The sequence below is a fragment of the Melospiza melodia genome, chromosome Z, assembly GCF_035770615.1.
Source record: "Melospiza melodia melodia isolate bMelMel2 chromosome Z, bMelMel2.pri, whole genome shotgun sequence".
In the NCBI taxonomy this organism is placed as follows: Eukaryota; Metazoa; Chordata; class Aves; order Passeriformes; family Passerellidae; genus Melospiza; species Melospiza melodia.
In genome coordinates this window covers 76,193,172-76,220,396 of record NC_086226.1, presented here as the reverse complement: position 1 = coordinate 76,220,396, position 27,225 = coordinate 76,193,172, and the positions used below count along the sequence as shown (strand labels likewise).

The window sequence follows — 27,225 nt, the reverse complement described above, 5'->3', positions numbered from 1 at the left end:
TCACCAGCCCACCAGCCCTGGCAAGACTCCAGGAGGGGAAGGCAGAGGACACAGCCAGCTGTGCCAGCACAGGGGTTCTTATGTTGAAGGAAGAGACGGAGATCTGACTCCATATTTCAGAAGGCTTGGTTTATTATTTTATTATATATATTACATTAAAACTATACTAAAAGAATAGAAGAACAGGTTTCATCGCAGAAGGCTAGCTAAGCTAAGGATAGAAAAAGAAAGAATGATAACAAAGGCAGCTGTCCCAGACTTTCTGTCTGAGCCAGCTGACTGTGATTGGCCATTAATTAGAAACAACCACATGAGACCAATCACAGATCCACCTGTTGCATTCCACAGCAGCAGATAATCATTGTTAATATTTTTTCCTGAGGCCTCAGCTTCTCAGGAGGAAAAAATCCTAAAGAAAGGATAAAAAGATTTTTCATAAAAAGATACCTGCAACACAGGGGGAAGCGTGGTGGGCAGCAGGCTGTGGCACAGCAGGCTGTGCCTTTCGGCAGCACCAGGGCCAGCAGAGCCTGGTGATTCCTGCCTGGAAAAGCCGGGAAGGAGCTGCTGTAGCAGAGCTCTGAGCTGCGTCAGACGTTCCTGGTTCTCCTGGCAGCTGCAGCTGAGCAGCCACAGGGGAATCAGCCACGACAGGCAGAGCTTCCCTGGCTTCCCTTACAGAAATAAACCACCGTAGTAACATGGCTGTGCTAAGCCAAAGCCAAGGAATCAAGAAAGAATGGGAGAACCATGGGGAAGAAGGATATTTCTGACGTTTGAGGGGTAAGTGCAGATTGTAGAGAGAAGTTGGAACAATTTCCTCCTACTTCAGATCAACACTGTAATTCAGCTTCTATTTATCATAATCAGACTGGGTTTGGTTTGACTGATTTCAACCTTATCTGAAAAAAAATACTCCTTTGCACAAATTAATAGCACTGGACAGTTAACAGATTACATCTAGGCTGCTACTTCCCATCTGGAAACAGAAAGAAAGAAACTAACCTCTGTGAAAATGGTAGTGGCACTTTCTATTCACTTTAAGGTAACGAAGAACAGAGAGAACAGTGCCCTTGAAGCTTTCTGCCACTGCTCAGTATTCATTTCAGCAAGCTGGCTCTGTTCCTAAGCCTCTCTGCTTCTCTCGGGTGGGCAGATAAATCACATTGGATGGAGCAGAGCAGGCAGCAGTGCTGAACTCTGGAAGGATTGTTTAGTGCCAGCTGGGGAATTGGCTGCTTTGCAGTAACCTCGTAACAGGGAAAGCTAGTCTTCAGGGACACTGATGAATGTGGTGGAGTCATCCCAGAATATTTTTAGAGAAATCTTTCAAAAGCAATGGATAAAATTGCATAAAACCAGGCCAGTCACATTTATTTAGCCACTGAAAGTGCAGGGAAATGCAGATACAGTGGTACCAACCCACAGCAGCACTTCTGCAAAGTGGTCTCAGAAATAAAACACATGCATTCGTTTTCCCCATGCCCAGTGTCATAGCCAAATGACAGAGACACAAAGATATTCCATTAAGTTCACAAAGATGTTCCCTTTTGGCTTGCAAGCGCTGTAACACCTCAAAGCTGTGCTGAAATCACGGCTTTGAGTCCTCCCCAGACCCATGCACACAGGACTGCACTTAATGCTGCTTGTGTCTCAGATGAGGGAGCTTGCACAGATCCCTGGGACACCTCCCACAGCTCCAGAAGCCCTTTTAGATTTTATTATGAGCCAGTACCTTATTGCTGCTGGCCTCCACCAGCAATCACTCCTCTCATGGCACGAGGTGTCAGGACCGTGGTAATGTGAAAGCAACACAGAGAGATCAAACTTGCTGTCACATCAAACCAACCATTTGCCAAATCAGCCATTCTGCCTTTAGGAAGTGAAGCAGTGAGTGTTGTGCAGAGGAGGAACGAGTAATTGCAAAGGTAATGGCATTACCTCTGACTTAAGTCGTGTCTAGGTGGTGGAGCTGCACAACGTTGGTGATTCCTCCTGAGAGCAAAGTGTAGGGAGTGAAGCTACACCTTAGCTGGCAGTGGATGCACACAGCGCTCCTTCCCTTGAGGAACAGCTGTGTGGATCTCTTGTTTGTGTGGAGGTTTTTGGGTTTGTTTTTTTTTTTAAAGAGTACAAATCGTCACGGTCTAAATGTAAATGGCTGCATTTGCTCCTCGCACTGAGATCCCTGGGACATTCGACTGGATCAAACCTCTCTTCCCAGGTTGTGGGCAGTCTGAGTGAGAGGCAGCATCCATTTGGGCACAGGAAGATACATGAGGATATTCACATTCTGAATGGACTAACCAGCAGGGAAGTGCAATACAGAGTTTAGGGAGAATCTGAGCTCACTTTCTGTCTCATTTATAATCTTTTTATTGGTGACCATTGCCAGAATTTGGTCTGCAGAGTCAGCTACAAACCAAAGACAAATGTGAAAATACTGTGCAAAGAGAAGAAGGTCTTTCAGAAAAATGTGGGAATGAGGAACAAAATTAGGTTACTCCTATAAAGACCTTGTGATGAGCATCAGTCAGGAGGACAGAAAAATCTCTGACATATGCCCTGGTTGAAGATTAACCCAATATTAAGTAACAGAACATTAAAAAATTGAATTATGTATTAATAATACAGTATAACAATACAACTAATTAAATAATGTGATTAAACAATACATTAATAAATACTGCATTAAAAGTGGGGTAAAAAAATGTTTTGCCAGGGGAATTTGACCTGCTCTCTCCTTGAGGTTGTACCTAGAGATCCCTGGTGCTGAGCACGGTGCCAAGAGCCCTGTGCTGACCCTGACCCTGCCTTCTCTGTGTGGAGAAATGTGTCCAGTGCAGCAGCACAGCACAGCCCAAGAGGCAGAGTTACCAGCTAAACCAGCCCAGGGTGCTGACTGGACCCAGGCCAGCATTCCTGCACAGTTTGCATGGGATGGGTTGCTCACAGAACCCAGCTCCACACAGCACTGAGCTGATCGTCCCTTCAGCACCCAACAACCTCACCTGGCATTCATTACAGCCTTTCATTCTTTGTGTTCAACATGGGCTATGGGAGCTACAAATAAAGCACTCTTCAAAGAGTCACAGACCTGCTCATGTTGGAAAAGGGCTTTTAAGATCGTGAAGTCTGACCATTAACCCAGCACTGCCAAGTCAAGACTCCAACTCAGCTTTTCATAAAGGACAGTAATTAAGAAAAGCTTCTTGGGCTACTAAAAAGCAAAGGAAATGCTGATCCAGTGCAGCAAAACTTGAAAGGTTAGCATAAAATTTTGGCAGAGCAAGGATTTAAATAGAAGATCCAAATAAAGAGCAACACTCATTACCCAACATTTTATCAGTAATCGAGGGACAAACCACTCATTAATGTCATTGCTTGGAATCAAGGCATGGCTGTGACCCACCACCTACCTTTACAAAAAGCACTTGTGAATGCTGCATCCCTGAACATTGGCACTATGTTGATGGGGGAGGTCCAAAATGTGGGGGTTTTGGTTTTTTGTTTTGTTTTGGTTTTTTTTTTTTTTTTTATTTTCAAATTATCTATTATTGCAGCAGAAAGTAAAATGAAATCCTTGATACGCAACAACATCCAATACATAAAATAATTCTGTAACTGCAGATGTTTTTCATAAACTTATGATGTAATCCACTTCAAAACACCTGCTTGTCTTTAGAAAGTGTCCTGTACCAAAACCTATAGCCTCTTCTGCAGATCCCTTTCACACTTCTTACCACATTCTGTGACAAGAATATGATTTGGTGCACTAAAATTACTGCAGAACAAAACTTAAAACAGACTATGGTGAAGCACTCACTATTTAAAAATAAATATGTAATGTGCAGCTTTAATCAACTTTTGAAAGCGATGAAAAGCAAACTTAATACAAGAAATAAATACTAACAGAGAAGAAATAACAAGAAAGAAATGAAACAAAAGTCCATAAACAGTCTGACAGGAATTTATCAATGCAATTACAAATTCACCAGAGCTTGGGCTGTTGGTGAAATATGCAACTTTCTGTGTGGAAAATGGAAAAGGGCTGAAGTTTTGCTAACCAGTGAGTGCAATAAATTGTTTGGCATTGTATGTACTCCGCTAGTTGAATATTTTCATCTGCATAGAAAAGCTAAAAAGCGAAAAATTGCATTTTACTGGCTGAATACTGAATAAAATCAGGTTAAAAAAAAAGTTTAGTGACTGTTGGAAACAAAGAAACTATTAAAAAAAGAAAACAGCATTCATATTTTTCTTTGTATTTAGCATCCCTCTCCTCATCTAAGCCTTTTAAGGCCATTCAACAGTCCTTTTAATATAGCAGGAAATAATCCTGGATATACTGCACATCTGACCTGGATTTTACTTCAGCTTTATCCCGTTTTCTTATTTCCAGTAATACATAACCTTTGCATTAGAGCCTCTCTGGAGCCCAGGAAATTCACAACTAATCACTGAAGTAAGCAAGCTATTGTAAAAGGCTTAACAAGCTCTATCCCTCAGCCTTGCATTGTGATTACCTCAGAATAATTACTCCTGGAGGTAACTGATGAAGATCAGATTAGGCTGAGGCAAAACAGAGATCTGCTAAGTGTGAATCAATTACATCCGAACGGAGAGGCGAGGGGACAAAGATATCACAGCACCATTGTTATTGTTTATGGGGATTTCAGATAATTCCTCATACTCACAATCGCCGTCGGGGTTGAAGCCAGCACACAGTACAGCACAAGCGGTGAAATGAAGCTCTCGTCCTCCGTCCCGGGGTAGGGTTTCATCAAATTGCCATCCTGACAGAAGAAACCTTGGATATGCACCTGAAAAGTGTCAGTGTACTCGAAGTAGTAGGCGAGCAGAACAGTCCCAGCCATGATGACGAGCTGAAAATAAAGCATAGTCACAGAGAGAGGCGTTAGTTGCTTTTTGAACAGATGCAGCTGTGCCTGCGAGCTACTCCAGTGCTGTGGACCATCCTCCCTTCACCGTCACTCTGACAACCCCTGCCATAATGGTGTGTGAGCCTCTGTGTGTGTGTGTGTGTGTGTGTGTGTGTGTGTTTCTGTGACTCTGCTTTGCAACATCTGTTACATAAACCTTTTGGCAAACGACGCCAATGAACGTCTCAGATGGGAGCGTGTCCGCGCTCGGCGCGCAGGGAGCTGTGACAGCTCACAGGGCATGTGAGTGTCAGCGCAGGAGGGATCGATGGCAGCGAGGCACAGACAGCAGCAGCAGCAGCAGCTAAAAAACCTGTGCTCGGTGGCAGGGGAGTGGGAAGGATTGTTACAAAGCCTAGAGGAAGCCAAAGCCAAAATGCTTCCCTGCTGCAGCTGCGAGCCCGTGCTGGGGAACGTGCGTGTTGTGCTAATTCAGACGAGCCCTCTGCGTGGCCCAGATGAAGATGCATCCAGAGGAAGACTTCTCTCCTGACACTCACTTTTCCCTGGAGTTGCTTCTTTACGAGTAAAGCTTTACAAGTGTGCTCAGAAATCTCCACAAGCAACCTGTGGGGACTTCAGTGCACTGCCTGACTTACCCATTCTACCACAACCACTTTTGAAAAAGCTGGCTTGAGTCTGAAGCTGCATTTATATGACAGATATGAACTGCAAGGAGCCTTTCTGGTCTCTCTTTCCATACTTCATGGCTCCTAAATGGCTTGATTGGAAGTTCAGCAATCTGCTTTCTTGTATATATCCATAGTACCAGCTTCCCACACTGCTTCAGCAACACATCACCGCAACCTCACCAAAGTGTCCCAAAACTCACCTCATGAAAATAAGCAGATTTACTAATTCTTGTTCTCCCTCTGCCACACTGCAAAGAAAATCTCACATCACAGTCTTCACCCAAGACAAAAATAGTAATTGATTTATAACTTTTTTTTTAGGGGTACTGGTCTTAAAACTAAAAGAGGCTTGATTCAGATGAGGCATAAGGATGATATATTTTACAATGACAGTAGTAAAAAAAGGGCACAGATTACCCAGAGAGATGTGAATATCACAACTATGGAAGTGTTCAAGGTCAGGTTGTACTGGGCTTTGAGCAACAGGTCTAATGGAAGGTGTTCCTGATCACTGCACAGGGGGTGGACTAGCTGGCCTCTTAAGTTCCTTCCAACTCAAATCCTATGATTTTAAATTGTGACTAAAAGATCTGATTCAAAATCCTCTTTATGGAGACTAGTGCCACTATTACAGAAGTTGTCACTATTCAACTATTTTATCATTTTAACTATACAAGTTATCTAGTCACACCATAGAAAAAAGTGGAATAACCAGGTCCTGGTCTTAGTATTTTGCCTCCAGGGTCTCTGCATTAAAACTGTATTGCTGCAAGATTATTGTAAGACCTCTGAAAATTAATTTTGGCAATTCTGTCTCAAAGATACACTTGAAGCTATTCATGCACTCCTCTTGCACGTCTCTGCACACACAGCCAGCCATTAAAGCTATTGTATATTTGAGTAAGAGCTGGACTAAAATAAGAAAATATAAAGAAATCAGATTAGTAATTGATGCAAGTAGCAGACCAAGAACCCCTAAGTGGTTGAGGTGGGGAGGGACCTTTGGGGGTCAGTCCACCCTCCTCTGCTCAAGCAGGGACACCTCAGTTGGTTGCCCAGGACCATGCCCAGATGGTGTCTGAACATCTCCTAGGATGGAGTCTCCACTACCCCGCTGTGTCACTTTGTAAGAGAGACTTAAAAGAATGTCACAGTGAAGCCATAGTTGTGACACTCCATTCACCTTTTTTTACCTTTCAAATTAACCATATCATTTTGTAGATGTATTATTTTCAGGACCACATACCTGCCCAGAATAAATTCTTTTAACAAACATAAAGCAAGATGCTGCTATCTGTGTATTCCCCAAAGACCTTCACAGCAACCTCCATGAGTACAAACACAGTCCCTCAACTAAGGACACAGGAGTTAAATTACACTTGAATTTAACTCCTTGAGCAGCTATAGGTTTTCTGATCAACCTAGCAACTCAGTTTGTTAACTGACACAGAAAAAGGCAATGACACTATCACTATTCTACCTGACATGCCCAGATAAACATGTTGGAGATTACAGGATGCTTGCATATAGAGGTGTTTAAACTCAGTTTCAGCACCTCATGTGATCTGGGCTGTCAAAAGCAATCTGACCCACCCTTCCTATCCCAACCATACTCCCAGAAATACTTCAGGTTGCCAGGCCCAGCTGGCAAACACAGGTAAATGATAAATAATACATGACACAACAGACAGCTGGTTTTTCTCCTCTTACTGGAAAACAGAGAAAGCAGGTTACTGAACTTTTAACCTTCTCTGTGTGTCATATGGAAAATAGAATGCTTTTCAAAAAATAAGGTGCTTTGATACGGGAGGAAAATGTCACTTATCCTAAATGCAGTCTCTAGACAGCAGTTCCACAACTAACCTTGACCTTTCCATTGTCAAATGCTGACTCAGTGCTGCACAAAAACCCCTCTTGCATACAAAATACAGCTCTTGACTGACTGATTCAACATTGATATTGACCTAAAATATCACAAATCACAGGATCACAGAATGCTTGGGTGGGAAGGGACCTTGAAGCTCATTTCAATCTGCCTGCCATGGGCAGGGACCTTTCAGCCTGGTCTCAAAACACCTCAATAATGAACCCAATTCTGTTCACACTCCCTGTGTTTCTCTGTCTTGTTCTTCTGAGAAAGAAAAATCCCCCAAAACCATATAATCTGTGAAAAGAGATTTGAATTGTGGACACATTGTGTCCTGTAGGTGACATCCACCATCTCACTGAAACAGCCACAGCAGGCAGCAGAAATTTGACCTCCAGCTAAACAGACCTTACCACACCCCAGGGGATGATGTGAGATACAGAAAGCACAGTCAGCCACGACCACAGACAGGAGCAAAATTTTTGCTGCTGGTACAGTCAGTGAAGACCTGACCACTTCTGTGCGGCAACCTCCTCTGCCTCATCTTGAGTATTCACCACTTCAAGCAGCTTCTCAGCAAAATGCAACCAGAAACTTATTTTAGTTCTCCCTCCCCTTTTTCCTGTCCAGGTGGTAACTATTTAATATGTGTTTAACATGAGTGAGATGACAAGTGCCAGAAGGGGTCAGAGTGGCCAGAAGCAGGGACGTCAGAGACAGGAGGGCTCCCGGCAAGGCAGTGAATGTTCCCTGGGTGCTGGGATAAAAACAAATGCAGTACTGCCTTGTAGATATCCTGGATTATGAGCACTATAGGGTCTAAATCAAATGGGCCTGAATTTTGTAGCTTTTTCTCCCTGTTTTCAGGATTCCAAACATTGAAGGAAGCAGAGGAGAACAGGTAGGCTGATTTAAACTAAAGATACAAAACATGCCATTATGTAATTCAGAAAACACGATGTTGTTTAACACTAACATTTTGCAGGGTTTATTTATTAATCCTTTTTAACTCATTTCCTCGAGTTTACTTGGGGAAAAATTAAAAATGCTCAATAACTTCAGAAAGGCTGAAAATGAACAGAAGGCTGCTAATAAGTCTAAGGTGCTTAATGGCCTCCATTAGCTCAGTGTTTAACCATGTCATAATCCTTAATATTTATCATCACTGCTCCATTGTAAGTTAAGAAAATGCTCTTATCATCATTTTACAGAGAGGGGACAAAAGCTGAGGAGATAAAATGACTGCCCTCAGGTCACAGCAGAGCCTGTGGCAGAGCCAAGATTTATCTTTCTTTTGGACCAAATTATTTTGGATTAATCAATAATCTCCACATGAAAAGGCTCAATGATACATATGTTTAGGTCCTGATTCTGTAGAAGCTCATTCATGGTAGTGCTAAGAAAAATTGTGTGTCTGACTCAGTCCCATTTAAAAATTTCTGCTGAATTTAAATCAGTCTTGACAAGCTGGACTTAAGCAACTGGGGTGTGTTTTTCCCTCAGTCATTTAAATGGATTAATTATGTAGCACGTAACACCCATCCCTTGATGCACCATTAAATTCTGCCTTGCTCCAAGAGTCCACTCTGCCCTCACAGCCCTCCCTTGCTCCACTTGTACCTGTGGGCATTCTCTGCATTCAAAAAACCACTTTCTTCAATGTTTAAGAAACAGGAAGCAAGTCTTGCAATCCTCTTTGGGTAATGGGTCATTTTTTTGGTGTAGAGTTAATCGCGCATTAATGACAGATTGTGTACCAAGTATAAAGAAGGAGGATCTTCGCAGTAAGCAGTACAGTTAGTTACACTAACTCTAGGGCACCGGTGTATATCCAGAAATCCTCCTCTGCACTGTAATAGAGTCCCTGACAGCAAAACTCAGAGAGCTCTAACATCCAAATAAAATTATTGCACCTCCAGGTAGTGGGGCTGAAATCCCACATTGTATGCACTCCCGTAATTCATTGCAAAGCACTTCCCCGTATCCTCCACAAATGGGAGATTTTTTTTTTTTTAAAATACTGTTACTCACAGAAAAGTCCCTGTTCTGCAAGTAAGCAAGCAAGAGGGCAACTCCACTTGGAAAAGGGGCATAAAGCTGTAAAAGACAGAGATCAGTATTGGAAGAGGGAAGACACTGTGGGAGACAGAATTTTGAACAGCTTAGACTGAAGACTCCCCAGAATTCTTAAGGAGGATTCTTAAGAGGAGGAAGAAACTTATGGAGAAAAGGAAGAAGCTGGAAAAATTTCTGGTGTACCCTTTAGCCATACAACCTGCCTGTCCTGCAAGACAGGCACACAGCCACTGCAAAAATCTCCTTTTGCTGTGTGTTTTGTCACTATTTAAGTGATGTTGCAAGTCCATAAGAGTAAACTTGAAACCCCCCTAGCACCCTAGCATTGCTGCTATTTATACATAAATAAGTAAATTCTTTCTGCTTATCAGCCTTCCTACAGTCTACTCATAATATATCTTACAGCACCTTTAATGGGCACGACTGAAAACTGAAAAACTGTTCTTGCACACAAAAGGCAGCATAAATTATGACTTTTTAGTTTATCCTGAAAGAAGTCAAACCAGTATTTTGCATGTGGTGCTCCTTAGTGGATAGGCATTGAGATACATATTGCTGCCTTTGCTCAGTTGGTTTCCAGCAAATTTCAGTGATTTTCACTTCTTTGACTGAAACTGCCACAGTTTCATGAGCACCACAAACCTGCACAAGCATTTTCAACCCTTGACACACATGCTGTGGCTTACAGTTCCACACATTTTGGTCATATTTTTGCCTCCCCTTTTGCCTGAACTCTAGTGACCCACTGTTATGCAAAACCTGAAACAATTTGGTGTGCTTTTTCTCAGAGAGGTGATGAGAGCCATGACACCTGGGTGTCCTGAAATAGCTCCCAAGTTTCTGCTGACAGGAATTGTTAAGGTGTGTCTGTGCTCTCTACTGGATAATATCAGAAATATTGAACATGCCAGGCTGTTTAGCCCAGGGATGGGTCCAGGTGTCTCTCTGTCATTCTGCCTTGGAGATGGGAGCTCCAGTCTTGCAGCTGCAGCAGAGGGATGTTAGCACAGCAAATTGGAACAAATCACATTTATTATTAAATTCAAAGACCCATTTCTGCCCATCTGAAAGCAGATCAAGACTCTATTTAAGAAGTACCATGTCTGAAGTACCATTTCCTGAAGTATTCTTATTAGGATGAGGGCTCAGAAACTCATGTTGGACCAATATTTTTTACATGTGTTGGCTGTATTTTTGTGGCCAGCTGATCTCTACCTAGTAAACCAACCTTCATTGTGCTTGTAACTGAAATAAAGAAAAGAAATATTTTAGGTACATTTTGTTTTCTTAAATAATCAAACTTCCTTCTGGCAGAAGAATTGCAGACTCCCAGAAAATAGTAGCTTTGACTTGAAGCAGTTATTTTGCCAAGCCTTTTTACAGTATTGTCTCTGGGAATTCTTCTCAGAAATCATCTATTCTGACAGACCCACTACAATGTCTTAAGAAGGATCTACATTTTCACACGGTGGAGTGGTCAAGTGGTAAGGAAACGCTGAACATGCCTTCAGACAAACTTGTATTTACAAATAACAAAGATGAAGACTACCACTAACTGAAAGCCTATCCAGATGTGCCAGCAGCTGAAATCTCACACTGAGGTGTGAGGGTGGCAGGTGCTTGTCCCCCATTATCTGTTAATGGGAATTAGCAGGACGAGCCCTTCAGGTATCAGCAAAAGCCTCAGTCTACAGCAGTTTGTGGAGCATCTGTTGTGTGCCATTTTATCACAAGTGATTCAACTTTAAAGGTTTCACTTGTGCAGCACACCCAGCTCTGTGGAAGGAGAAGTGTATTGGACAGCAAAGGCTCCTGAAGACTGCAAGAGCAGCAAATTAATGTTTGTAATGGATTATGAGGATCAGGGTGACTGCACAATCTTTTATTATTGCCAAGAAACTGAATGCAGAAAATCCCCTGCTTTTTATGAAAATACTGCAAAACAACAAGGACAAAAAAATAGACACAGGACTGTTCATTGCAACATTATTTTGCTTAATGGAAGAGTGAGAGAAAAAACCAACCTCTATTAGAATTCCACATAATAGCAAAACAAATACAAATGAATGATTTCATTATGCTGAATAACCATTTATTTTACACTGTCAGATTAAATATGAAATCCAGCGCTCTTTCTACACTGCCACTCCGCAAGGTGTTCTCTTTCCCTCACCTTATATAACTGATTCTGACATCAGTTTTTTTGTGCCACTGTGGCACACAGCAACCTTGTCTGCAGCAGCCCAGCGCAGGATGTGCCTTTGTTACAGGAGCTGTGAAGTCCATTCAGTGGGCAGGCACAAGCTGGGCAGTGGAGGCAGAGAGGTTTATTAAGACACAGAGGCTTTTGAAGCTGGAGCTGTGTAGAAATCAAAGCAGTCTCTGCAGAGCTTTTTACAAGTCCATTTCATGAACTTATTGTCTTATTTCACCATTTTAGCTATTAAGTATGGATTAGGTATGGCTAAAGAAAACACGCTCAGACCAAAAAAAAGGAGTTCATGTCTTCCTAAGGCACTTATTTCAGCAGAAGTTGTTTTGTTAGAGTAGCATGACCTCTAAAAATACTGACATCTGGTTTAAAACTCTTTCAGGCTTCTTTTTTTATATAATGGTCCTTGAAAAATGGCGAGGTGCTACACTGCAATAGCTTAATGTTACCTAAGAGCTCACCCACATAAAGAATCCAGATTTCTCCAGCTCTAATGGTGCAGTTAAAGCAGTACAAGTCTCTTAATGGCAGCAGAAATAAAGGCCTAAAAATGCTCTAACCAGTGCAGCCTTTTCATATGTAGAAAATAAAATAAGCAACTGTATGAAGCACCTTGATTACCTCAATCTATATGACTCAGTGCAATTTATATACTGCTCTAGCTTTCTCAGTTTAAAACATAGTTTTTCAACCTTTTTCATGTAAAGAATCAGTTTTCACCAGTGATTCTTATGTAATAAATCTAAGCCTACTTTCTCTGACAGGTAAGTACGATCCATGGGTTGATCAGAGGCTGAAACTGTCAGCCCGAAGGAAGGAGGGACATCTACCCACGCTGTGTGTGTGACAGCCTGAGCCTTCTCCCACTGCACCACAAAGAGCTGGGCTGCCTTGGCAGAGCCTCTCTGCATCAGCCCTGTCTGAGCAAAGCTCAGCCTTTGATGCTGGAGGGGGACAGCACAGATCTGTCTCCTCACCCTCCTCAGAGGCAATGAGTGCAGGGGTGGGTGTCCCTACGAGCTTCAGGTGGCCAGGCAACGCTGTGGGCGCTTGCACAAGAGTTTGTGCACCTCAGAGAGTCAGGGAGATGAATGGACAAAGGGAAGACGCAGCAGCAAAGGTGATGGAAACTGGAAAAAGCACAGTAGTGGCTTTTTAATTGCTGACGGCAGAGGAAAAGCAATTCCCCCATGGCTTGAAGAGGGAGGAAATGAATCCTCCTCTCTCTTGTGGAATCAAAGTAATACCTGTGATGCTATTAGCAAGAGAATCTCTGTAAAAATCAATACTAAATATATATTTTATTTTTACCTAGAAAATAGATCATAAAACCTATGAAAAGACTTCTCATTTAGGGGCATGGGTTAGGGACATGGGCTGGTGGTGGACTTGGAAGTGCTGGTTTAAGGGCTGAATTCAGTGGTCTTAGGGGGCTTTACCAACATCAATGATTTTGTGGCTCAGCGTCCTCTAGTACTACCCTGAATATCTGCTCACCTTCTTGCAATTTCTCTTTTTTGGCAAGTGGTATTTCATCATAATAATTTGATTTCTCTATGAAATCATCATAAAAAGATTCTTTTTCTCCTTTAACATTCAGATTTTATCCAATTATACTACATAACTGGACCTTAAACTAAACCAAGAGCAGAAGGGATTAATGTGGGACAATTCTAAGGAGCTGTTGTTACTGGTTTTGTGACAACACAGACCTTGTCATGTATCAGACTTGAAAGAGATGTGATCTATTTAAGAAGAACCCAGTTATGATGAGATATATGCTGGATGTTTTTGGATTTTTTTTTTTTTAATATAAGGTATATACTGATGCAGAAGACGATTAAATTCTGGGCTTGATTCAAAGTAAATTTTGAAGGCTTATCAGCAGGGGGCATTAATGCGACATTAAATTCCAAATGCCACACGACCAAACATCCATGCAGAGCCTATAATGTTTTATGTTTTTAATATATTTGGGGGTTCCCCTGTATTTTTCACAACATCATATCATTTTTTTAAATACAGCTGGAATTTCAGGTCATTTGGTGGTAATAGTAATTTGGTTAATCATTTACTGTGGTCTTCATCCCGACTTTTAAAAGAAGTCTTTGTCTCTGGTTTGTGTAGTTTGAAAAAAGGAGAAAATGATTTTAAGACCAGCAGATTTGCAGCCAGCAGTCTCAAAGGGGATTATCATGAGCAGGAAGCATGGGTGGGTTCATCCCTCTCAGTGAGTATTTGTTCACAAGCATCAGCTGCTCCTTGACATCAGATCATGCATCCAGCTTTTCCATGCTTGCACTCTGACCTCACAACAGACCTGGAGAAAGGAGGTGCTTCCAGAAGGCAATTTTAAATAGCAACATTCCTCTCCACCACTGGCTCTAAAATAAAAACAACCACAGTGATAATGTAATTATTACTTAAAAAGTATAAACCCAGGAGTTAGTGTCAGTAGGATTTTCTCTCTTGTTAGTTTTCCAACAGTTGCAAACAACAAAAAGAATATTTTTTTTCCCCTCTAAACCTTATGGAAGGTGGTTTACACAGGTTTTCTGTCAGAAAGCTGATCTAGCTGGATCAGAGCTAAAAAGGAAGAGCTTTCCACTGCACTGGCTCTGCTCCTTGGTCTTTTACTCAGGGCTGGTTTTAGATCCTGGCACACTGTGATGTCACTCTCACTTTGTTCACTAACAGCATGAAAGTCACTGAACCTGGCCTGACCTTCCTGGATTAAAATCTGTGTAATTTACATCAATCCACAGTCTGTCTGTATGTGTAGTGCAAAGAGACATAAATTAAAACTTTTGACAGGAATTACATTAGTAAATTTTCTTTCCCGCAACTAAAAGCTGGAAATTTAGCTAACTCTTTTAAACTGAAGTGGAGATTTTCACATCACCACTTGATTGCAGGAATGGAATTTTTAAAGAGCATTAGGAAAAGTCTTAAATACACAATAAGTTAGGAATTCTAAGCAACATTTGGAAGACATACACTTTAAGGTGGGCATCAGAATGTTGCTTGACTGCTACAGTAGCAAACTACTCTGTAAAATCAGGTAGGTCTTGCTTTTAGGGCCAGACTCTCCAGCTTTGCCTCCTGTATCTGTGACACCATGGTATGTTCCACACTTTTTCTGTCCCTCAAATACACATTCTGTATTTCATGTAACATCTTTTTCTCAGGTACATGCAGACCTTTGTTATGGTAAAAATCAGTTTCCAAAAAACAATAGTGAAATGAAATGTGTTCCTCAAACAGCTGTATAAATCCAGACATTCTGAACTTCCTGTGAAATCACTGGCTGTCTTCTATGTATGAAAATCAGAACTCTTAACGAAAATTGAGAACTACAACTTTCCTTTAAGACCCCAGAAAAATGGGGTCTGATACCCTTTCAGATAAATTATGATAAATGATAAAGAGTGAGATTTATACAAGGGGAAAAGAGAATTAAACTTCCACCTGTGAAGAGGGAGAATATATCAGATTAAAAAATTGTATTTTTATTTTGCACCTGAAGAATGTCATCACCATTACCAAGTGCTGTTAAAACCTCCAAGACACAAGTATAGCATATTTATCTTCCCTTGAGCAGTCCCACGAAGCTTTTCAGCAGGTGGCATTAATGCTCTACCCAGTTCCAAATGACACACAGCCAGGAAACTGCTGTTTCCAGCACATAACACCTTAAAATTATCTACAAATTCTGGTGGAGACTAAGTGATTTTCTTAACATAAAAGTCTTCATTAAAATGGCATCTGTTCAGAATGAAATTTTTTTTTAGCAACAGAAGCAGAGCAGAGATATATTTTGACTACTCTGGTATTAAATTAAAAGAAATCAAGAGCATTTTGTTACTCTCCTGTCCTGCCTAATCTATCTCCTCATTTCCCCATCACGACATCTGCAGGATCACCTTTTTCAAATGGAGAGAACACCACTAGAATTCCAGGTGTGTACCAGCACCAGTGATACAGCACCTTTAATGACAAGAATAGGCACTCAGGGCAGCACTACACAGCTTTCCTCAGGTGGAAAGATTTGATGTTGAAGCTGAGAGAGAGAGCAAACTGAGAGGTACTGAGGTGGAAAATACCTGTGGTCACTTGGGACTGACAGAAAATGAGTTGTAGTGCCTGTCCAGCTTTTGCCTAAAACAAACAGCAAAAATGCTGGAATCATCTCCAGGACTTGTTAAAATAGCTCTTACTGACTCCATGAAATTCAGCATCTAAAACTTCTTTACTTCAATAGGAGTTGTGCACAGCTTCATGTGAACAGAAATTGTGAACAGCTTCATGTGAACAGCCACTGCTAGAAACAGCTTATTTGGAAGAGTGTGTTTGGCAGGAGGATTTGGAACATTTTTCCACTGGTTCTTTTAAATGCAGGAGGAGTGCTTTCCACCTCATGGCCACAAGAACGTTAGAACACAGAAAATATCTGCCAGGATGTTCTCAAAAAACTGGTGTCCAAATTGTTCTTGAAAGGATTCAGGGTTTGCTCCTCTAAACTATGCTCTGGATCTACCTATTGGTCTGCTCCAGCCTCACAAACACCCAAATTCATAAAACTTGCTCAAATAGTTGCATATAGCAAAGTAATGAAAACTCCTAAAAAACTCAGAGCAAGTTCAAAGAATTTAATCAGAACTTGGTGCTGAATTTGCCCTTCTAACTTTGAACAAGATGTGTTCTTCTGTGAAAGGCTGCCTTGAGTTTGATTCTTTCTGACAGCAGTTCTTAACCTGGACCACACTGAAATGAGTCACCCAGTCCACTAGAAATAATGCAAAATCTTATCATAATTCATTGTCTGCCTAGTTTCAGTAACCAAAACCACAAAATAGGAGGTTATTTTGCTTTGAAGTACCACACTCATTCCATAAAAAAACCATTGATTTGATGGGAATAAAATGTGTGGCACACATGCATTTTATTTCCATGTATCTGTTTCCTCCAAAAATGCCCAATATAGGGACTGCTTTGGAAAGTTGAAAAGCTGCCTTTGGCTAAAACAGCTTCCAAGTTGCCCTGCACCCCTGATAATGGTTCACTGACTAATGGGTTTTCACTGTACAAATGGCTCATAAAAGCTGTTAAATCCATCATGAACTCTAAAGGCTTTTTAATCTAATGACTATTTTCACTTACATAGAGGTGTCAGGACAATTTACTGTCCAAGTGTCGAGAGGCAACAGATCCTGACAGGACACAGGATTCTGACACAACAGACTTACACATCTTTTCAGTATGCTTTTCATGACTGCTCTCTGGTATCTTCATGTGGTACCTAAGCAAAACTGCTCACAGGGAGATGCTGAGGTATATTTTGATTTCTAATGTGTCTTTGCAGGCAGAAAAGCAAGCATCTCTATGAAAATGGAAGGGATTGACAGTGGGAGAATCAGGTGAAAATGAGAACTAGGATAAAGCAAAATACAAAAGGAAGACATATCTGCACAAAGTCAAAAGCACCAAAACACAGCCCTTACTTTCCCTTTGCTTGCTCTCAGACTGCAGCCTTATGGATGCTAATGATGCATTGGGTGACATTTTTAGCAATGTTCAAGGCAGAAGAAGTTGAGGACTTTTGCCACTCTGACATATAAACACTAAGGAGTGCAACAGCAGTGCAGTGTCCACTCTGTCATCCCAATGAATGGTTGTTTATTCTTGTACCCTGTGCATCTTCCTTGTCCAGAGGATGATTCCCAGACTGCTCCTTGAAAGAAAGAAGCGACCAATATTCCAGCTGCTCTATAATCCACAAGCCATTGCCTCATCCACACATCATTGTTCCAGAAGACCAAAAAAGCTGTAAAAACGATGTCCATCAGACAGATCTAAAAGCTGCTGGGATCTTATCTGGCTAAACAAAGGGGAAACTGTTTTCCTCTTCTGAGCATCTCTGCCTTGCAAGTTCAGGGACCATCTCTCCAGAGACAGAGACCTTATAATAAATTCCTATAGTGTGCATGGTTACAAAGAGCAGCTCCTCAGAGAGCTCCTCATTCTCTCACCTTCCTCAGGCTGAAAGCACTTCCCAAATCTGCTCCCTTCTCACACATTTTTGGCAGTGCTTTCATCTCTTTTGTTCTGGTCATCAGTCTGCCTCTTGGGAGAGAATCTCAGAAAGAAACCAAACCTGTCAGGTTTTTAAAAGATGTCACTCTGAGCAATGCAAAAGTGAGAAAAAGGAAGCCTAATTCCAAGGCAAATCAGTACATAATCCACATAGTTTTTTAGTGAATACTATAGGTAAACTGCAAGTTAGAGAGCTGTGAGGTTTAGAAGAACAGCAGAAACTTCTTTTAGTTGGAAAATTCTATTTTTAGACAGAAACAGAACAATTTTTTGTATTTCTACAAGTATTTCTACAATACTTCTCAACCCAGAAAATCTCAGGGTAAACACAAAGCCTCAGAGAAGCCTAACTGAGAAGCTGTACATTCTGTGGCCCCGTCCTGCTGCTTTTGAAAAACATGGTCCTGTTACCCTTGATTTTGAAAGGTGTTAACAGTCAACCTTTCCTCTGAAAGCTTCATTACCTATGGACATTCTTGGGGTTAGAAATGGGCAAGCAATTTCTCAGCAGTGGATGGCACACAGAGACAAGAGGCTGTGGTCAGACCTTTGGTCACAGCAGAGTTTCTGCAGCAGGGTCTCTCCCTCCACCAGCCATGTGGCAAAAATTAACACATTTTATTGCTCTTTCTTTGTGATAGAAGTACTGTTCTACTCTGAGGACTTGAACAGGCATTGACGTCTTTTGTGTCTTTCCAATCAGAGTGCTTACAGGTGTGCACCTGGACCTTACTGTGTTCCTTTTCTTCAAAGATGACACTCACATAGGTCAATCAGTTACAATAAATTGCAATATTTAATTCTTTGCCCTGCTGTAAAGCTACTTTTTTGTTATTATTAATTACTTCTTCCAGCAGTCTCTCTAATATTCCACCTCTTCTTCCTGTAGTGGCATGGCACTCTGACATGTTTAAGCATTTTTGTAACCCTCCTCTTTTCCCCACATGCATCAAAACCCTTTGTATGAGTTTTAAATGACTAATGCTTCACTGCTAACTGTTGAGGAAAGGAAGAAAAGGAAAGGCTGAGCAATTGTGTTTTAAAGCCAGCAGCTTTACAGAAGGCTGCAATTAATTATTACTAAGATATATTTTTAAATGTTTTGCTGGTGCAATGGAACATGAAAGGCCAAAATAAGTTGATAAATGTTTAGTTCTAAGAGGAAAAGAAATTCTTTTGCTATGAAAAATTCTGTTGATAGTTCAAGGTCATTAAAGAAAGAAAAGACTTATGAAGAAGATAAAAGGCTAGTATTCAAATAGCAGACACCAACAAACACTTGGGTTTTCTCAGGTAAATCTGAGACAAGTCACACCTTTAGCCTGAAGCAAAAATCAAGGTAAAAAAGGTTATATGTAGATACTGAGACCCTGACCCTCACCAAAGGAGTAACTGTAGGCAAGTCAGCATTTCCTCATCTGCAAAAATAAAATACAGTTCCCCTTATAACCCAGCAGTTATCTCAGCATCAAGGAGACATGGCAAACAAGGCAGCAGTTAAATGGAGCCACCAGCTACAGGCAACTGTGGAGAAAGTGCCAGACTGTGAATGATCTGTTCCTGCTGTCATGCACCTCTGGAGATCACCTAGATTGACTTCTGGCTGGAAGCTGTGTCAGCTGGAGCAGGCAGTCAAGTCCATGTCTAGCTGGGTGTTAAACATCATCCAAGGACAGAGACTCCACAAGTTCTCTACATCATCTGCCCTGGAGTTTCATCACCCTGAAAGGATGACAGGTTTTATTATGTTAAGTGCCTTTTCCTGTTGCAGTTTGTGCCCATTGCCTCTGATCATTTCCTTGGGTATCACAGGGAGGAGTCTCTCTCATACTGGGGAACCCAGCACAGATGCATCCGAACAGCATGAGATGATCCCTGTTGACCTGCTGAAAATCCAATCTCCCTTCTTGCTGCCCCAGCCTTCCCTTCCTGAAAATGCCTCTTTATCCAGGGCACTCCCTTGTGTGAGCCATCTCTCCATGTCACTGTGACACCAGCAAAATCATAGCCCTGCAAATGCATTCAGACCTCTAATTCCTCTCACTTCCTTTCCACAGCATGTACCTCAGTGCACAGACATGTCAGAGTGTGACCACATGCTTGTTCCTGGCTTGGAACAGGTGCAAAGGTTGTTAAAGGTTGAGTGCAGCTCTGGTCTTGAGTGATCACAGAATAAACTCAGTTGAAGGGATCCACAAGGATTGTTGAGTCCACCTCCTGGTCCTGCACAGAACCATCCCCAGAAATCACATCCTCTGCCTCACAGCATTGCCCAAAGGCTCCTTGAGCTGTGTCAGGCTGGGGCTGACCACTGCCCTGGGGACTCTGTTCCAGTGCCCAGACACTCTCAGGGAGAAAAATCTCTTCCTAATATCTGACCTAAACTCTCTCTGACACAACTTCTGGTCATTCCCTCAGGTCACTGGACACAACAGAGCAGAAATCAGTGTTTGCCCCTCCTCTTCCCCTCACAAGGAAGTTGCAGACTGCAATGAGGCCTCCTTTCAGTCTCCTCTTCCCCAGGCTGAACAGACAAAGAGGCCTCAGCCACTCCTCATACAGCTTCACCTCCTGGTGCTTCACCAACCTCACTATCCCTCCTTTGGACACTCTGTAATAGTTTTAATGTCATTCTTACACTGTAGTGCCCCAATCTGCCCCAGAATAGAGGCGGTGCCATCCCAGTGGGCAGCAGAGCAGGACAATCCCCTTCCTTGCCTGGCTGGCCATGCTGGGCCTGGTGCCCCCAGGACAGGAATGTCCCTCCTGGCTGCCAGGACACTGCTGGCTCAACTTGTCATCAACTAGAAGCCCCAGGTTCCTTTTCATTCTCCAGTCTGTCCATACTTCCAGGGCTGCCCCATCCCCAGCGCACCCAGCATTTTCCCTTGTTGAATGCCCTGTTCCATAATTAGCTGAGGGTCTCCCTGCAGGGCCTCCCTGCTCTTGAGGGAGTCAACAGCCTCTCCCAGTTTTGTATCATCTGTGATCTTGCTCAGTGTCCCTTTCAGTCTTGTGTCCAAGTCACTTAATGAGGGTGTTGGAGAAATGCCCACACTACGCAGCCATGCAAGCTGAAGATGAAGCACTGAATCCAATAAACAAGCTGCCAATTCATAGGCAAGCAACACCTGCCATTAAACTGGACAAAGAAAACCTGTTAATGGTAACCTGCCTGACATGCCAGCTATGAATCTCAATTTACATTGTGAGCCCTTTTTGCTGGAACAGGCTGTGACAGGTGGCTCCCATTAACACCAACAAGGCAGAGATTCCTCCCACTGCTTGAAAAATCTGTCCTTTTCTGCAGAACTGAGAGCATGGTAATGGGATCAGAGGTTCAGGTTGGTGCTCAGTACGAAACAAATTTTACCTGCTGACTGAGACTCATAATCCTGAATCCTGAGTGTGTGTGTTTGTGCAATCTAGTTGTCTCATGGTGAAGGAATCGATTGAGTCATAAGATATTAAATGTGGTGTGCTGGAGAAATGTCTGATTGTGCTGATTTCCCAAAAGTGAATTGAAAACTTTCCCAGGCACTTCTTTCCTTATGTGTTTATGCTTGGTGGGACTCCATTTCATTGTTCTCTTGATTAGTGCTCCTTCTGTTCACACCATGCTGGGTCCTTTGCTTAGTCCTCGTCCTTTACTGGTCCTGCCAACCTTTTCCTTCACTTCCTCACGTGATCCTTAGTCACTATTTCCACTCCCATCACTCTTAATTTAAGCTCTCCTCTCCAGGTTGGCCAGGCTGCTGCCAAAGCTGCTTTTGTTCCATTTGGTCAGGCTGATTGCCTTCTAAGCAGTCCAGATCCTCAAAGAGGGTCCCATGGACGCAGAAGCCAAATCCTGCTGCTGAGATCAGCTGGACAAACACACGTATGGGTCATTCACTTACAACCTGGCAATCCTTGGTGATCCTTCTGGGTCCCTTCTAACTCGGGCTATTCTGTGATCTGTGATCTCAATTGGTGACTCATCAGATCCACCCAGTCCTCTTCAGACTCTCCTCCTCCTCCTCCTCCTCACCAGCAGCATCAAGGAAAGCACTCATGGGGGCCTTCACTCTCTGCAGGTAGAGAATTTCTCAACACCACCACTCACTGTTTTCTCTTGCCACGTGGCTCAGGTTCAGCTGGTTCAGGTACTTTCCTGTGCAGGGCTCTCATCCAGGGAGCTGCCTTGGCACTGAACCACTTCAGATCTGCATGTGGAACAGGGGTCTGCCCCTCAAAGGCCAGAATCCACCATCTTATAACCTTCATCATCACTGGAGTTTCCACTTTCCAACCCAGGTAAACAGAGACTCCATCTGTTCTCCTGCTGGAGGTTCAGGGTTTGCAAACTGCAGCAGATCTGGGGAACCTGTGCCAGTGTCTCACTTGACTCTCCTTGTTCTGGACTCAAGATCTCCAAGCTCAGAGTCCCCTTGGGTCAGGAGCAGCTGGCAGAGCTGAATAGAGGCTACTGCTAGCAGACATGGGCTCATCCAGCTGTCCTCACTGGCACACTGATCTTCCTCCAAGATTGTCCAGGACTCCCCTGACAACCCATAAGAGTTCCCAGAAGACCAAGAAAGTCTCAGAGGAGAGTGGAGATACTGCTATGTCATTGGCTGCGTCTGCCAAACAGGGAAAAACTGCAGATTTTCAAGTGCTAGGTGCTGTATTTTTTACTTTTACTTTTTATGTCAACTACTAAAGATATTGGTTGACATAAACAAAACTACAGATGTCATAAGAAAGCTGTAAAACTCCCTAACATTGGAATTATGTGTATCAGCAATTTGCAAGGGATTTTTCCCATTTAAAAAAAACCCCAAAAACAACAATAACAACAAAAAACCCCAAACCTTGGGAAAAAAAATCTGTAACAAACTACTAAGCAGACTGACACTCCCTCTGACCAGAGGTTGTAACAACACCACGGCAGAGACAATGATACAACAATCCTGTTTTAAACCCCTCTCTAGCTGTCTCCTGGTTATGGCAGATGTTCAGAGCCCAGCTGCCAGGACAGGGCTCACAACTGCCTGGCTTTCTTTTGGTGAGGGATGTCACTCTCCTGGGTGCAAGGGTTGCTTGGGCTGGGGACAGTGCAGCTCTTTTGTCTTCCTTAGATCAGCTCAGTATTCTCTTAACAGCTGTGAAGCACTTCGATGTCTGTAGACAGAGGGATCTCCAGTGGCACTGGCACACAAACAAATCAGTGTAATTGCACTGAGAGAGGTGCAGAGAAGGTGATGAGAAAATGGTCAGTACAGGCACTGAAACAGCCTTACTGGATTTTTGATTTTCACGTCAGGACAGCAGACAAGTGGAAAAGCCCCCAGGGAATGCAGGGCAGGACCCCTGTGTTGCAGGTGTGGCAGGTACCAGAACCCTCAGTGCACAGACAGAGTCACAGGGGCTCCCTGCTCTCCTGCCCCTCCCTCACAGTGCCCAAATGCAGAAACTCTGCAGTGATTTTGCACCGCTGGTGTTGCAGAGCTTTGGGATTTCTGCTTGCTGATGCTGCTCTCCATCCCATCCTAAATCCTATTGGAATGAAACATGCTGGAACCCAAATTTAATTTAGGGACAAAAAACAATTACTGGGAGATATCTTTCAACTCCAAAGTTTCCAGGCTACTTTTTTCTTCTGAAATGCCATGTGCTTTTCTGATGGTGTCTCCGAGCAGCTGATGTGGCTTAAAGTCCAAAGCAGAGAACCTGCAACTCTGCCTGCCCAGTTTGCTCTCCCTGCTAACATCAAGTAATGAAGCCCTCAGAATAGCACATGGGGCCTCTCCTAGAAGCAAAAGCCTTCCTGTACAAACCAGAAATGCAGCTCCCTCACTTCCCTTTTAGTCTGCAACATCTTGCAGAAGCCTTAAAGGTGGTAATACCTTGCAGGCACAGATGTAGTATGTTTTTGGCGTTTGTATTAACACACAACAATGAATCTTAAAAATCCAGCATAGTCAGTTCTTTCCTAAGTGAACTAATTGGGCAACATGGGATCTACTACTGGAGTTTCAGTAAGTATAATATATCAAAATTTATGCTAAAAAATTAGATTCCAGTATTTTCTGATGGAAATTCCTGATGTGTTTGTATTTAGTTATTTTGTGCTCCAATACCTATGTGATGAACTGCTGTGTCCAGTGAAAGCCAAGGCACTGCAGAATTCATGAGTAGGAGAGAGAAAATCAAATCCAGCCTTACTCTATCAACACTGACTTTATCATGTCCTCAGTTGTTTGTCCTGCTGCCTTATTCTACCAGGTATAAAAGCTTTCCATCTCCGCTGACAACCTTGGAGCTGGTGAAGCTCTGAATCTTTGTCATTCACAGAGCAGCATTTATTAAAATTCATAATACTTGTACGTGCTTCCAGATCCCTACTATTTAATAGAGTAGTGCAGGTTCACAGTCATTAGACATTGATAAATGCAGCACTTACTGCCAGAAAAACCTATCTGTTGATACCAAGATTGCAGGACTCTTAGACCAACCATAAAAGTCAAATAGAGACAATGTTTTAAATTAAACAGAAAACAGTTAAAGACATTTTACTTCACAGTCTTATTAATATGTATAACGCAATATGAAATCCGTTTTATTTGCCTTTAACATTTTCCCAGCTGAACAGGAAGCTTTTAAAAAAAACAATTACTACTTTGAATCTCCTCTGCTGCATGCAAGTCATGTTGTGCCCCAGTACTTTAGTGCAAAAATATCTGAGTCCTTTAGTACAATTCTTTTTCACCGGCAAGCAGTCATATAAAAAAATTAATAATGACTGCTTCATTTTTCGAAACTTGTAATCATTCTGCTTTGCAATTTTGAATGCAAGGTAAGGAAGAAGACCTGTGGTTTGAAAACTTTCACAAAAATCCAAGTTCTGGTGCTCACTTTTCCCCTTTTCACTTGAAGATACCATTCTCTTTTCAATGTTAGCCCTGTCAAAACAAAGGGAAATATTCAAAGCTATTTGCTATGGCTATTTTTCATGACAAGGTTTGAATATAATTCAAAAATAGTCATGTCTGAACCCAGATTTGCCATCACTGATCATCCTCTAGATGGTCATTTAACAAGTCTCCACAAACACTAAGGGCAGTTTAATTCCTTCTTACCAAACTAAGTGTTGCTAAACCAGGGTCTGGCAGCAGGAGTCACACATGGCTTTTATTACCTGATATTACCCTGATACTGCATCCTGAAGTGATTTCCACTGCACTCTTTCCCATACTGTCCACTCTTCAGCTCCCTATAAAAGCTGTGTGTGTGCAGCTCAGTGGGTTCACAAAACAGAGTGGAGGGGCCAAGGCTTGAACAGGAATGTTTCTCCAGCATGCTGGTTCTAAAATATTGAATGTGGACAAGGAAATCTGTGTGCTGACTACTGGTAATCAACTGCATTTTCATACTGGGCATGCCAATACCGAGGTGAAGTTCCTGCAAGAAAACAGGACTGGGCAGGCAAAATGGGATTACAAATGTACACAGCTCTAAAAGTCAAAAAGGAAGATTTTTTTACTTGATTAATTTCTTTATTGCTTTCTGCTACCCATTCTCTTATTTTGTTGCATCCTCCATTCTCCTTATTCTGTCATCAGGCCTAGATTCCTTTTCTTTCACACCAGGTTGCATCACTTTATTAGAAAGAATATTAGGACAAGTGTTTTCCTATGAGGATACTCAAAACCTAACCAGGCTAGCTGTAAGAAAATCAGAAAACTCATCTGGACAAGGCCCAAAGGAACTTCCCTCAGCTGCTGCTTTTCTGAGCTGCATCATGCCTAGACACCCACAGAGAACCCTTCCCACCTAAATAATTCTATGAGTCTATGACATTTCTTTTTAACTCAAAGGAGTAAAGTCTTGGGTTTATTATTTACTTGGTTGACCCTCGCTGCCTTTCTTGTCCAAACACAGCCAGTCTGAGTTTTTTGCAAGTCCCAAACTGCTTTACTCCTTCTACAGAAATATATTTTCAATAGGAATGAAAAAACCTGAAGCACAGCATGTTAAACCAATGCTGGTATTTATTCACATGACAACACATTTATACCATGTATAAACCACCTCTATTTCCACAATTTGATCAGTTTGAGAGTTTCAGTATGTTCCCCATCACTGTAACAGAGCTGAACTGATTTTTGCTTTGGCTGGTTTAAATAGGATCATAAAGATCCTTGATGACTACTGACCTAGCTAGCTACAAGTCAAATATTAGCACAACTAAAATTCATAAAAGTACAATCTGATATGCAATCTATTTGAAAAGTAAATTCACTTCATTAAACCTGGAATCTTACATTGGTCAGGCTCGAATAAGAAACTAGACTGCATTTATGCAGTACATTTACAGATATTTTTGCTGTAATTTTATAAAAAAATGCAGTGTTGAGACTACAGTAAATCAAATGGAAACTCAATCAATAATTCCACTGCGAAAAAGAAACACAAACTATTTTAAAGTTCTAACCTTATTCTCTCCATGAAGCATGCACAACTCACAAAAAGTTTTGAGAAACCAAGCAGCCTGTTATATATGGTGTAAACTAAATAAAGGTGATATTAATTCAATAATGATGTACATCTACACATAATAATCACACACTGAATTTCTGTGCTTTAGTGAAGTATGTAACAGGATTGATAGAGGTATTGATACAGGATTAGCATTATTATTAGAGCTCCTGCCAGGTATGCAAAGTCTAAACTCCAAAGTCTCGATGAACATTTGATTCTGGGGATAGACATACAGCATTGAATTGGTGGCAGAAGGAAACACAGGAAAAATTTGACCATTATAATACCAGGTGTAGCTATCCTTTAAGTCACAGGATGAACTATACTGAACTCATAAGAAAACTGACAGCAACCCCAGCAATAACTGCATCATTATTTCCAATTGCTTTAATCTTATTGCAGCATATTTTTCATAGGCCTCATCAACAATTACTCTAGAATCATAGAATAATGCCCTAGAACTGCAAAAACTTAACAAATTATTCAAATGCATTTTAAACCCATCCTGTTACATGGTTTCTTCCATTCATCTGCTCTTGTGTTTAGGTCATAAAGGAACTGGTAAGAGAAAGAAGTGCACAGCAGGTTTTGGAGTATGTTTTAATCTTTTAGGCTCTTTGCACTGACCCTCTGCAAACAAGCAGAATCTCTGCTGGCATAGACCACAGCCACCCTTGGCACTCTCAGGATGTGCAGTGTGATGCAGATCTTATTCTCAGTGGTTGCTGTAAACATGCCACTCAAAAGTAAGAGTTACACACCATTATGAGCCCTCATTTGGTTTCCTGAACTGTGAAACAACTCTTTAAAAATCAACTTTGTTCTCAGTAAAATATGGATCAACCATGCACTTAACAACCATTTCTAAAAGTCTATTTG

The 27,225-nt window shown here is 41.9% G+C and overlaps 1 protein-coding gene across 1 annotated transcript in view; it reads right to left on the bottom strand.

Moving 5' to 3' along the window:
* Positions 1-27,225, bottom strand: part of PLPPR1 (phospholipid phosphatase related 1) — a 119,360-nt gene that overhangs the window by 26,296 nt on the left and 65,839 nt on the right. Inside the window, exon 3 of the mRNA XM_063179622.1 lies at positions 4,698-4,886. Coding sequence (XP_063035692.1) covers positions 4,698-4,886 — 189 coding nt within the window. The remainder of the gene's footprint in view (positions 1-4,697; positions 4,887-27,225) is intronic.